Here is a 12,820-nt window from a genome sequence, read left to right as displayed (position 1 = left end):
CTTCACTCTCAGCTTCCAAAGCCTCAGCACTTACACAGTCTCACAGTCATGCAGGAAGCACAAATATGTGTGCGTGCGTGCTGGTTTATGAGCAAAGGTGTTCTTGAAATGTTTGCATTTCATTAACTTACCGCTGTTGTTGTAAAGGTGGATTTTAGCCTTGAGACAAAGGGGAAGAGAAGAGAAGAGAAGAGAAGAGAAGAGAAGAGAACTTCCAAAATGGGATAGAAAAAGCAATCAAACTGACACTCTGAGTTGAGACACTGGACTTGGGTGAGCCAGAGAGACAGGGAGGACAAAACAGTAGATGGACATGGGCAGAGAGCGACTCACTCTGGGACTGCTGCTGCGTTTGGGCATTCTGTTCACTGCTGTGTGTGTGTGCATTCATCTTTACCTGGAGAGGGGTTGGCAGGGTGCATCAGCACCCTTGGTTCTGAGACGTCCAACTAAATCTAATCAGAAGTGGGGTGAACAGAGTAAAATGAAACAGGTGTCTGCAGAAGAAGCAGAGGAGCTGGGCAAAAGCATTAAAAGGAGAATTTCTTATGTTCACAAACGGAAGAAGGACAGTCTAGTTAGGAAGACTGAGGGAGACAGAGAGGGCCCCTCACCACGATGCTGCCCGCCTCTGCAACTACACAGAAAGGTATGTTTGATATACCATCAACTTCTTAGCTCTTAATTGTTGTGTTTAAGATTTTTGCAAGGTTCTTAGATCAGTGGTGCGGGACATAGAGAAACTGAGTAAGAACTACTGAGTTAATGCTCGGTAAATCCCAGAGGGGTGATGATGGAAGAACAGGCAGCAGAATTGATGCATGTTCAACGAGTGCCTCTGAAATGCTTTGATGTCAAAGAAGAGAGGGTTTGCCACTCAGATTTCTGGCAGTACAGGACTGCATTTATTTTTCTGAGACAAGTGAACAAGTGTTGGCCTAACACACAATGACAAATCAAGCACTCCCTTAATGCATCAGCTGCAAATCTAAGACAGTCAGCTCTAACAAAGAAACGCTTCATTTGTGTGTTCTGGAGCAAACATTACTTTACACACACTCAAACACACACATGCATGAACTCCAGCAGCTTGACCCTGTGACCCACGAAGGGTGTGTTAGTGCAGCAGCTTAACAACCCTCCACTTCCCTCCCCTCTGCTGTCTCTTCATGCATTTCCCTTTGATTCATTTCTGCTCTCCGTCGTTGCCTTCATGTTGTCATTTGATCTTCCCATCCATCATTCTTCCTTTTGTTCCCCTTTTACTGCCAATTTCTGTCAACCCTCCCACCAGCAACACACACACACACACACACACACACACACACACACACACACACACACACACACACACACACACACACACACACGGTGAGCTCTTTCCTCCCTACTTTGGTTTCTCATTCTGTTACATTGGGATAATAAATGCTTCTTCGCTTTTCTGTCTTTAAATCTTTAATGACCTAAACTAGAGACAAAGAAGCATAAGCACAAGAGTTTTAAATGCCGTGAAAATCACTGCAGGGCTATCATCCCATGCCTTGAGATGGGCACTTGTGCACCATCAATATTACATAGCACCATATGCTCACTCCACCTAATTTCTAACATAAAATTTGTCTCCTAAGATGCCCTGGAGGTGCCCAGATAAAATTTTCTGTGTCATGCGCTGCTGCTATTTAGCTCTCTCGCTTCCTCTCTACCTAGACTGTGCTTTTCTTTCCTTTCCCTCTCATCTCGAAGATGTGTGTTAACGCTTTTGCTCTGTCATGTTACCTTGTCCCTCTCATGCTCCGTTTTGCTTCCTCATCTCTGCTGTCTGAATCACTTTAAAACTTCAAACCCGCCTCCCACTTTCTCTAACCTGTCTTTCTCTTATGTTCTCTCTTTTCCTTGAACATCGCTCTCTTGCTGTCTCGCTCGCATACTGCTTTCTTCTCCCTGAACATATTCATGCATCTCAGATAAAATAAAAAAAGCTGCAGGCTGCCGTTCTGCAAGGAAGATGACGAGGACTTCTCCAGTGACCTTGATGAATAGCAATGGAGGAACTTAAGGAGAATCTCCTATTGAAGCTCAATTTTCTGCAGGCAGGATGAAAACAAAGCTTAGCCGGCACAAGCAAGATCTTTTTCAGAAGCACAGAGGAAAATTACATTTTAAAACCTAATTTCCGGTGAGGCTTTGTAAAGCATTGTGCTTTTATAAGCGCTCACTGATTTAGGAATTTATGTACTGAATGATTTGTTAAATATTCTGAGTGTTTCCTGGTACTGTAAAAATGAGAGCATGTAGACCCTATCCCAGTCCACCTTTCTATGCCATTTAAAAGATCTGGGTATCAGTTAGGGCAGCACAGCAACACACAGGCTGGGGCCTTTCTGTGTGGCATTTGCATGTTGTCTGTGGGTACTCTGGCTTCCTCTCATACTCCAAAGACATGCACTTAGTGGGGTTAGGTTAATTAGTTATTCTGAAATGCCCATAGGTGTGGATGTGAGTGCAAATGGTTGTCTCTCTCTGTGTTAGGCATGCAACAAACTGGCAATCTGACCAAGGTGCACTCTTCTTTTCACCCTATGGCAGTTGGCATAGTCTCCAGCTGATGCTAAATTGGGTAAGAAGAAGACGGATGGTATTAGTTAAGGCTTAAGTGGTCAGACAGTTTCAAATATAACCTTTTCTTATTTTTATTATCTGTTACTCTGTATGTATGAAAGTAAGTATGAAAACTGCAAAAACAGTTTTCTGTATCAACACGCCACTATTGTGGAAGGTGTTACACCTACCATGAACAGAACTGGTTTCATTCTCACTTTTACCTCCTTGTGAGCTGCTGTGAAGGTAATTGATAATTAGTAAAGATAATCGTACCTTTATACCTCTTTATATGGCTGGATGATCTTCAAGAATTACATAAAAGAAGGGGCATATGACTGCATCTATGTTACAGATGACTCATGAAACTAAACAGCTCTGACCAGACGATTGATAACATGTACGTGAGGCAGTATTCAGAGGTGCACTAATAAACCCCATCCAAATAGACTAGAGTATCAGTTGTTATGTTCAGATTCTAAAAATCTGTAACAGATCTGCTGAGAATGCTACAAGCAACAGCTGAACACGAGTTTCTAAGTTTGTTCTTGAGAAGGGAAGCAACATTTGACAAAACAATCCAGCATCAAAGTACAATAGCTGCTCAGGAGCTTTTTAGAAATGTCAAATAACGTTTATTACCAGATGGCTGACTTTAAGTTATTTGATTACATGTAAATTTTCCATGCAGTGTTGTTACAGAAGTGCAACGTAAAACATTAAATTTAATGGAATCAGGTCAAATGAAATTGACATGACTGGTATGCATTCTATTTATACCAAGCAAATTATCCTAAATTTGTAGTTATTTGAATAAATAAATCTTTGATTTTATAGATTTCAGTTTCATTTTACTTAAAACTATTGCTTCGTGTTTGCAAGGGAAAATAATGTTTGAGTGCAGATATTTATATTTGCAGTTTTGGTTCGCACTTTAAGGCCCTCTTATCTAAATTTTAAGCCTTTTACAGTAATTGTGGTCTCCAAGTCTTCTCATTGCACATATATGATAAAGAAGCAAGTCATTAGATCACAAAATATTCAAGCACTGAACAAAGTAGGTTCCTGCACAGTTTCCTCATAGCAAGGAAGTCAGGGTTCAAATCCACCGGTCAAATTTCTAAGAGTTTCTGTGTCCTGTGCCTCTCTGAGTAATCTGGCTTCATCCCCTTACCAAAAGATGTTAATTTGTAAATAGAGGATAGGTTTGAAAGGTTATCAGGTTATACCTGGGATAGATTCCCAGATGGATGGATAAAGTAGTGGTCATCCAACTAATCAAAAATGCACAAGGCCTAACAGTTTTTAGGTTCTTCTGAGCAAAAGTGAATAAAAGTAAAAGATAATTGAAGAATAAAATAAAGCCTGTGTTTAGTAATTAGGGCTTAATGATATACAGATGTAATGCATAGCTGTCTGTACAAATCCATATATAATATTTTCCCTTTTACATTAGCTGCTTGGTCGATGACATTTTTACTGCACACCAGCAACTTAAGTACCACAGCTTTATAAACACAGCACTTGCTGATCTGTCATCTTTGCTACACTTTGAAAATGTCAGACGTTAAAGATTTTCAGCTTTGAGGCATTTTCTTAGCAAGATGAAGTGAGAGGTCATTAGAAAAGGCAAATCTCATTTTAAAACTCATTCAAGAGGGTAAAGCACAGGAGAGGTTGCTACTGTACCTCACTTTACCACCTTGAATAACAGACGGTTGCTGACACATTCTGTCTCCCTTAATAAACTGTACAGGTATGAGTGTGAATGAGAGCCTCAGGGTCTTTTTTTATAACCAATCTAAAGGAAATGTAATCTCTTGGCTGTCAGACATCCACGTTAAAACACACACACACGCGCGAGTCTTCTTGAATCATTTACCTCATGCAGGCTTTCTTCCCCGCTGGGAAAAGAGCAGAGGGGTGAGTTGGTAAATTATAGACAGATATAAAATGTGCTGGTCAAAACAACAGCAGCGGGGGTGGAAGGGGAAACACGGGCAAACCAATGTCTGAATGGCAGAATTCTGTCACATTTAACACATTTACAGGGACAGCAATGTTACGTATCCAATGTTTGAAAAGGGCTAAAGAAAGAAAGACAGAAGAGAGCAAACACGGCAGGGCTCTGATGACTCAGCCCCCTGACTTTAACAGCCATAAACAGACTGCTGGCCTTTTCTCACAGTGACGCACGCACAAAATATATAACCTACACACTCCAACGCAGGTCCATCTCCCAAGCTGAAATGCTGGTGACTTGCAAAGTCACGAGAAGTCACCATATTATATCTGCTAATTTAAGCAACTATTCTTTCTGTGCTGATTCTGCTTTGACCTACTATCCTCCCATTGGTTAGAGAGGAAGGGCCGCCATAACGCCATAAATGGATAAGAGTAGTAAATACCATCATTGTATAATGTAGCCATAATAAGGTTAAAAGGTTTGCAACAAAAAAAGTGGTAAAAATATATCCTGATGTGTAGCAGTTGTAGTGGTGCAACAAATTGTCAGTATTAGGAGTCTGTATGTAATCTCAATTTTTCCCTGTATGGTCCATATAATATAATTACACAATGCACATGCATGATGAAGTTTCTGGCACACAATTTTTATGCTGATGTTAAGGAAAGAGGAAGCACTCAGGTTGGATATCAACTTTTTCTGAGTTGGGCGTCAAAGTTTTGTTGCATCTGTTGTGAAGACTAAACATCTTGTTATCTTTAAAGCTTTACATGACTAAGAAGTAGTTTAGTGCCCTGTCCAATTCTGTGTACAGTATGGTTTGTGATGCTAATAGGTTTTTGCATTAACAGCTCATCTGCACTACCAGTGATCAATACTTCAGTGCTGTCTTTGCTGTACATTTACAAATGTACAGCAAACCTAACAATACAACAATCATTGTAGATTGTCCATCTCAAGAGTCTTCTAGATAAATAACCTTTATAAAAAGCATAAAAAGATGTAGTATGTTGTAAAGAAATGTTAATCCCCTGACGTTATGGGTGTTTTGAGGTTGTATAAACTGAAAAGACAAATTACTGTGTTGTTTAAAATTCTTTAGCTGAGCGTAGCAGAGCATTCAGAATTAAGAGGTGTATCTGTAGTAATTTTGTTACTGATATTTTAAGAAAGTTTTCAGCTGTGTTACAGAAAGACACTTCTGGCACTGAGGAAAATGGATAACACTGAAATGTAACATTAAATAGAGCTTGTGCTTTTCAAAGTATTGACTTGTAATCATTTCCTGCTTAAACGCAGTTAAATTCAGCAGCAACAACAGCATGCATCATACTGATCAATCTTAATAAAGTGATGTTGTTTCAGTCCACAATTTTGCTATGAAGCAAGAGGAAGAAATCTGTGCTTGGAGCAACTTTCTTTAATTTAAGGACACTTTCTACTCAGTCTGACTGCTTCCTGTCAAAAAAAGACATTACTGATTGTTACTGCTGCATTTACTCTCTGTAATGTACTCTAAAATCTAAAATCAACCTTGCCATCATTAATAAATTAAAACATCATCACCATCAAAATTCATATAGAAATGGATTACTATTCATAAATTGCTACTTGTACCAGAAATCACTTCATATCTATCTTCTCAAGTCTCCCTTTCATATCCACAGTGTCCTATTTCACACTGTGAATGTATTTTGAGAGTGTGCGAACTGTAAAGCTTTTACTCAGGAATTCAGTGGCAGCATCATTCAGAGATTACTTGTAGATAGGTCGGCTGCCAATCACATGTCAAACACACTGAACCTCAAAGCCCACAGACAGGCTGTAAGTACAGTAAATCACTAGCGAAAAGCAAAGCTGAACCATGGATTCTTTTTTCAATTTAGACAATTTTACCAGTGGTGTTCCGTCGGGACAAGCAAGGCAGGCACTGCTTGCCTTGTCAAATCTAAAAACAGATATAAGTTAAAATGTACCAAAGCAAATCGACCTCTCTCCTTTCATCTCAGACAGTCCTGTCATAAAGCTTGTCGCCTGTCAATTAATATGCGCATCCATCCTTTACATTACTGCCGTCTTGTGGCTGCAGTCAGATGTTGTCGTTGTCGCTATTGTGCTTCTTGCAGTCTTGTAGAAAACTGCATATTTGTCGACAACATGTAGGGAACGATACTGGCATACAGGCATTCTAAATATCACATTATAGTTTGCATCCAAATATTGTGTCACGTTTGACCTCTGATCTTAGTTTTACATTTCACATTTGCCATTCTTTCAAGTTGTTCCCAAAATATTTTATATCTTTAAAGAAAGCATTGTCAAGAGAAAGAGAATGAGCTGTCCACTTAGTTAGAAATGTTCTGTAGTACAACATTATATAATAAGCTCAAGTTACACATGTCCAGTTATTATCCACTACCTGCTACCTACATAATGTTTGCAGAATCACGGTAAACCTCGGTAATGCTACCCTTACCTGATTTTTACTGCACTATAAAGAAAACAAAAGGAATATATGCATCTGTTTTTTTTACCTTTTTTTATGTAATGGGACTGCTCAAACTCCAGCTTCAAACGACATCTACAGACAAATGCTCCAAAATCTAATTCTTTTTCTTTTTTGCAACTTCAATTTTTATTAGTTTTAGTTAGTATTGTTTTAGTTAGTAATGTTACAGTAAAGAACATTACAAACAAGCAAACAAACAGTCTGGAGTTTCTTTTTTCGCCTTCGATCACATGCAAATCTCTTATTATGTCTAGTTTTTGGTGCCACTTAAAAATGCTTTCCTATTCCCCCATTGTCTATCATATTTACACCCCATCAGTCTAATATTGTATGTAATTCTTTCCATCTCTGAGATTCCTTCTACAATCCTAATCCAATCTTGTTGGATGGGAGGGTCTGGTTGTAACCAGTTTTTTATGATTGCTTTCTTTGTTGTAGCTAGAAGTAGCTAGTAGTATTTTTACTAGATACATGTCTTCCTTCTTTACCAATTCCTTTATGTTTCCAAGGTACATCACTTGACAGGTGTTTGGGAGTGTATAACCAAGAATATTATCTATGTTCATTTTGAGATCTTCCCAATACTTTTTTATTTTTATGCACTTCCAAAATACATGTGAATGATCAGCTTCCGTTTCTCCGCACAATCTCCAACATTTCTATGGACTTGAGATCTGCAAAATCCAATTCACATTATCTGTAGCCTTGAGTCAAAATGAATCAATTTACAACTGTAAGAGACAAAAACAGTGATTGCATCAGTCTTTTTCTCATAAGAGTAAATCAAACCACTAAAGTGAAAGATGACCAAAAATGCAAACTACATGCTTCTATTTGTTGTCTGTAGGAATATAATAAACACTACTATATGGCCTCAAAACCTATAATTATAATATTCAAAAACAACCAACAAGCCAAAGCAGTCTCCAGTTTAATTCAAATTATCCTTTTAATTAGCTGAGACACAAATTCATTCATTGCAAGACAATTTTTAATTACTTTTGTTTAAATGGGTAACAGCTTGATTATCAATGAACACTATGCTCCTGAGCATTGATTAGCTCAGTGTTAGGATAAAGTGAGAACAGAAAAAGCAATCCTGCTTCAATCTCTGCCAGGCGGTATCAGGTCCCAGTAGATTTTCTTAAGCAGAAACCCGATGACCTTCCTTATGTCACGGAAAACTGAAAGATTTGGCTCCGCAGACAGAGAAAGCTAGAGAAAAGACTGCTGAAAAGAAGAAAAGAGGTTGACCTTGTATAATCCCAAAGGTGTGACTCGAGTCAGATCACTGCCACCTTTAAGCACCAACTGAGATGCTCAGAGAACTAAGAAGTCACAAGAACTGTGCTAAGAAAGCTGGTACATTACCTGCCTGGTCTTAAGCTAAAAATTCCATATCCATTAGCAACACTGCATGTTGCAGATAAAATATTTATATCTCTATATGAACTCCACGAAAAGGTATATAATCTTATAATGACAAATTTGTAACACATGAGTTGAGTAGTCACTGTACATTTTCTTATGTTTAATAAGAGAGCTTTATTTTTCTCTTCAGTCACTTGTCAGAAATGTCAATATAAACTTTAGCTAATCTGACACACCTGCCAAAAATAAATATAAATATAGATAAAAGTGCCTGAGAAACTCCTCAGTATGCACAGTCTATGAAGCTTTAAAGAACCATACCAGTGGTTTGGTATGTTTTTAGCACATTTACTACCCTATACCTAAACCCTATAGCATTACATCAGAGTGTACTCCATCAAAGTGACCATCAAGTCTGCATTACTTTTAAAAAATAATGCAATTCTGCAGATGAACTGTGCATAAATAATGTATTGAGTAAAGGCTATGCAGACACTATCTTCACTTAGTCACTTTACAAAGCAAAGAAATCATAAATCTTTTTGTTTGTTTAGTGTTTATCACCAATCTAAACTCACAATTTGAAACCTATTCTTCTTTTTTTTGGGGGGGGGGGGGGCTAATTGACTAAACTAAAGTCAAATATTTATAAAGTCAAATGCAAAACAAATGCATGTGCAAACTATAAACTTTTAAGAAATCATGTAGGTTTTGTTGTTAATTCACTGAAACTTGCAAGCGCACTGCTGTGGCATTTTAGGTTTGCATTTGCCACACTGAGTGCAAAACCGACTTTATTTAAGTGATCTTTCTTAGGGAACAGTACAAGCAGAATAATCCGCTTTTACCGCAGGATCACAAGCAGGCTACATAAGAAGGTGTGCAATAACCGCAGGCAGAAAAATCACAGAAAGGGGTGTAAATATGTTTAGACATACAAAACCTTTGATTTTCTCAACTTTTGGATCATATTGCTGCAGTGACATTGCAGCACAGATTATGCGTAGACCATCCCCTAGAAAAACAAACAGCTCTAGACAGGCACGTAGCTTCATTTTCTCAATATGAGATTAGTATCCAAGTCCAGCCAAAAGAAAACAAGCTACTACGTGGTTGTGCCAAGTTATGTCGGGGAGAGCACAGAGAGAGCTTTCAGATAATCAATTACCTATTTTCTTCAGAGTTTATAGAAATATGACTATTTTACTTTCATGAGCAAGCTATCTGCACTTTTTTTTAACCATGAGAAACAACTGAGAGCACATGGCCCTAGTGCAGCCAAGGCTATATTAATACTCTTTTTATTTGTCAAACTGTTAAGATAACAGCTGGGAGCTTTCACTCTCAACTTTTAAATGTGTTATTTTGTACAAACCCAACCTCAAACCACATGTTGCTGGAGGAAAGTCACAAATCACTCAGTGCACTTTATGTTACAGTGAGTCTGCTTTGTGCGCTAGCTGCCATCACACAAAGACACCCAATGGAGGACAGAGGGCGTTCAGTGTCAGGATCTCGAGTCCAATGTCCTGATCGCACAATACTCCCTTCAGACTTGTCTGGAACATTCCAGAAAGTTCTCAGCCTCCATCCAAACCGTCATGAATAAGTGCATTGACCTCTGAAACTGGACACCCTCACTCCCATCTTTGCTGCTCACCTTCAGTGCCCATCTATGAATGCATGCACACACAGGTTGTGAATTCAGCTTTCAAGCTAGCAGTGCTTAGAGTGTCAGCAAAAAGCCTCAGGCTTGTTAATGAAGCAGAAATTTCAGTAGCACCATGCTAATATGACAGCAGACACCACTCAGCAGCAGAGAAGGCCAATGAACCTCAAGAACAATGATTTAAAGAGAATGCAGCTGCTTTGAGACTCATTTAAAACAGTGCTATCTCTGTTTGGAAAGGAAGTTTCTGCCTTAAAGTCTTTTACTCTATAAAAGTCGTGTTAATGACAAACAAATGTGAAATGAGAGTGAGAATGGGAAACAAAGGGAAAAAAACAATTATACATGAATATCACAAAAAGGATGATCGTTAAAATTACAGTCCTTTGCAAAAGTCCACCCCATGTTCTATGCAAGAGAATTCATCTTTATAGACACCAGTGAATCTCTTGTTGAAGTATAATCACATTTTTTACAGTGCTGTCAATGAGTAAGCGGTAAAGTGGTCTCCCTGAGCAATAGTTCTCCAGGCTTTCTGGAGGTCTCACAGGCTTTCTTTGGTCATTCGTTGCTTTTTCACTCATTTTCAGTCCAGTCCTTGTACCTGACCCTTTTCAGTGGAATTTTGTTTGCTCCTTAAGCCATTTTACATATATGAACCATTCAAGCACAAAAAGTGTTGCGTCTAGACATAACAGACAACTTGACAAAGAAAAAACTTTATTGCTTAAAAAGAGAATTCCTGTTCCAGAAACAAAATTTGTTCCTATGTCTTTAGTCGAATCCATGAAAAATGCCAAGGATAACACATTTTGACAAATATATTATTTTTGCTCCAACAAGCTGATTCCCAAAGCATTATTAGCCAAAAAAATTTAATATCTCAGCATTATGTGCAGTGTGCACTTAAAAAAAATGAGGGAACTGCACATGTGAAGGACACAAGAGGAAGTGTCAGACCTAAAAAACTAGAAAAGATGAAAAATATCTGAAAGTCCTGACCTTTAGAAACAGGAAAAAAATCCAACCTGTCCAACCTGAGAGAGGGTCTGAAAGATACATCAACTAAAGGTTCAGAAGTATCTACTCTTCTTCAAACAGTAGATGGCTGTAAACAAGCCATTCGTAAAAAAGGGAAACAATTTCAACTTTCAGTATGACATTGATCCCAAACATACTGCCACTCAAGTAAAATTATATTCAGGTAGAAAAACACACAATGGCAAAATATCAGTCATGAACTGCCCTCCTCAGAGTCCAAACCTCTATATTCTTGAAGAAATGAGGGATCAACTTGACATAGAACAGAAGAAACATTGGCTAACTTTCAAAGTCTGTTTTTGCCTCATATGCAACATTTCCATGTATGTTTGCACATGTTAATGTCAAAAAATCTTTGTTATTAAAATACAAAATAGGTACAAAGGATGACGAAATGAGGGATAGCTCAAGATATCTGTATACTACTATGATATAGCCATCTTTTTTTCATTTCTATACTGCAACTATTTACACAAAAGACACAAACGGACTAATAGATGAAGAAAGGAAGAAAGAAAATGAGAAAGAGCCAAAAGTGGAAACTGCTGCCTCCATGTGTCTGTCTTAGTCTCCCTGTTTTTTTTGGGTTTTTTTCCAACTCCATCTTCGGAAGAAAGCGTCATATGGTGCTCAGCATGCTCCCTCTGCTCTTCCCAACCAGACATCAAACATAAATCTCAGATCTAGGATATTGTCCAGGAAGATCGCCTCACACACACGCACACACACACAGACACGCACACAAAGAGATTGTAACTGCAAACAATGAGGCCCCATCTGTCTCCTGAGATGCTGGCCAAGAGGGCCCAATTCAAACACAACACGATCCAGACAGAAGACGGGGTATTTTCAGCAGTGTCACTCTGTTTTTTTCTATTATGCGAAATAGCTATATATGAAATATTTCAGTCCATGGGAGCACCTATACCTGTGTTGTGTTTATGAATGCATGCATGAGCAAAATTACCATGCTGTGACTGGAAGGCGTTTCCAAGGCAACAGCCGGTTCTATAGAAGTTAATAGCATGTGTCATGACAAGCCAAACGACTGCACAAACCACACACAGGTCTCAAATATGCACGCTTGTGTGTGTACATGAAATAGGGAGGACAGTGATCAGCTTCTGTTCTGACAAGAGCCGCTTCTTAGCCCGGTGGATGTGCTGAGTGTTAACTGGAAACCACAATTGGCTGATAGGAATCTATCAAACCAAGTCAGACACTGCTGCCTTTCCTTTCTCTAACAGCCGCTGTGGCTTTGAAAAAGATTGAGCTTTAATGGCAAAGCGACAAGCTCTTGTTGTGGAGTGCCTCGATTTCTCCTTTCCCATTCAGTGTTGCAAATATTGAGCTGAAAATGGTCAGCAATCGCAACTGAGTTCTTGATAGGTTTTCTAACCTTGTTACTCGCCACTTAAAGTAAACTATCCTGTTCTTGTATGTCTTGGTGAACTGATGCTTTATATAACTAATTAAGTTTAATTTCTGTCATTTATTCTCCTGCTATGTTACTCCTTCTGAAATTCAAGGCTGCAAAGACTCATGGATCCAGCACAGTTTATTGAGTGTGCTTGTGATACACTCTTTGTTACCAAAAACACTTGGGTGCTGCTTGCAGATATGTTTCAATTTAAACTAGACGGATACAAAATGCTCCTGCCATGCA

At 38.7% G+C, this 12,820-nt stretch overlaps 1 protein-coding gene across 2 annotated transcripts in view; it reads left to right on the top strand.

The window, feature by feature from the left end:
• Positions 1-17: 17 nt before the first annotated feature.
• Positions 18-12,820, top strand: part of mettl24 (methyltransferase like 24) — a 36,377-nt gene continuing 23,574 nt past the window's right edge. For both annotated transcript variants that reach the window (XM_063495115.1, XM_063495114.1), the window contains exon 1: positions 18-649. In XM_063495115.1, coding sequence (XP_063351185.1) covers positions 308-649 — 342 coding nt within the window. In that variant the 5' untranslated portion in view covers positions 18-307. The remainder of the gene's footprint in view (positions 650-12,820) is intronic.

This window comes from Pelmatolapia mariae, linkage group LG15 (genome assembly GCF_036321145.2).
Source record: "Pelmatolapia mariae isolate MD_Pm_ZW linkage group LG15, Pm_UMD_F_2, whole genome shotgun sequence".
Taxonomy (NCBI): Eukaryota; Metazoa; Chordata; class Actinopteri; order Cichliformes; family Cichlidae; genus Pelmatolapia; species Pelmatolapia mariae.
Note: the sequence above shows the minus strand (reverse complement) of the source record. Positions and strands in the feature narration are given on the sequence as shown.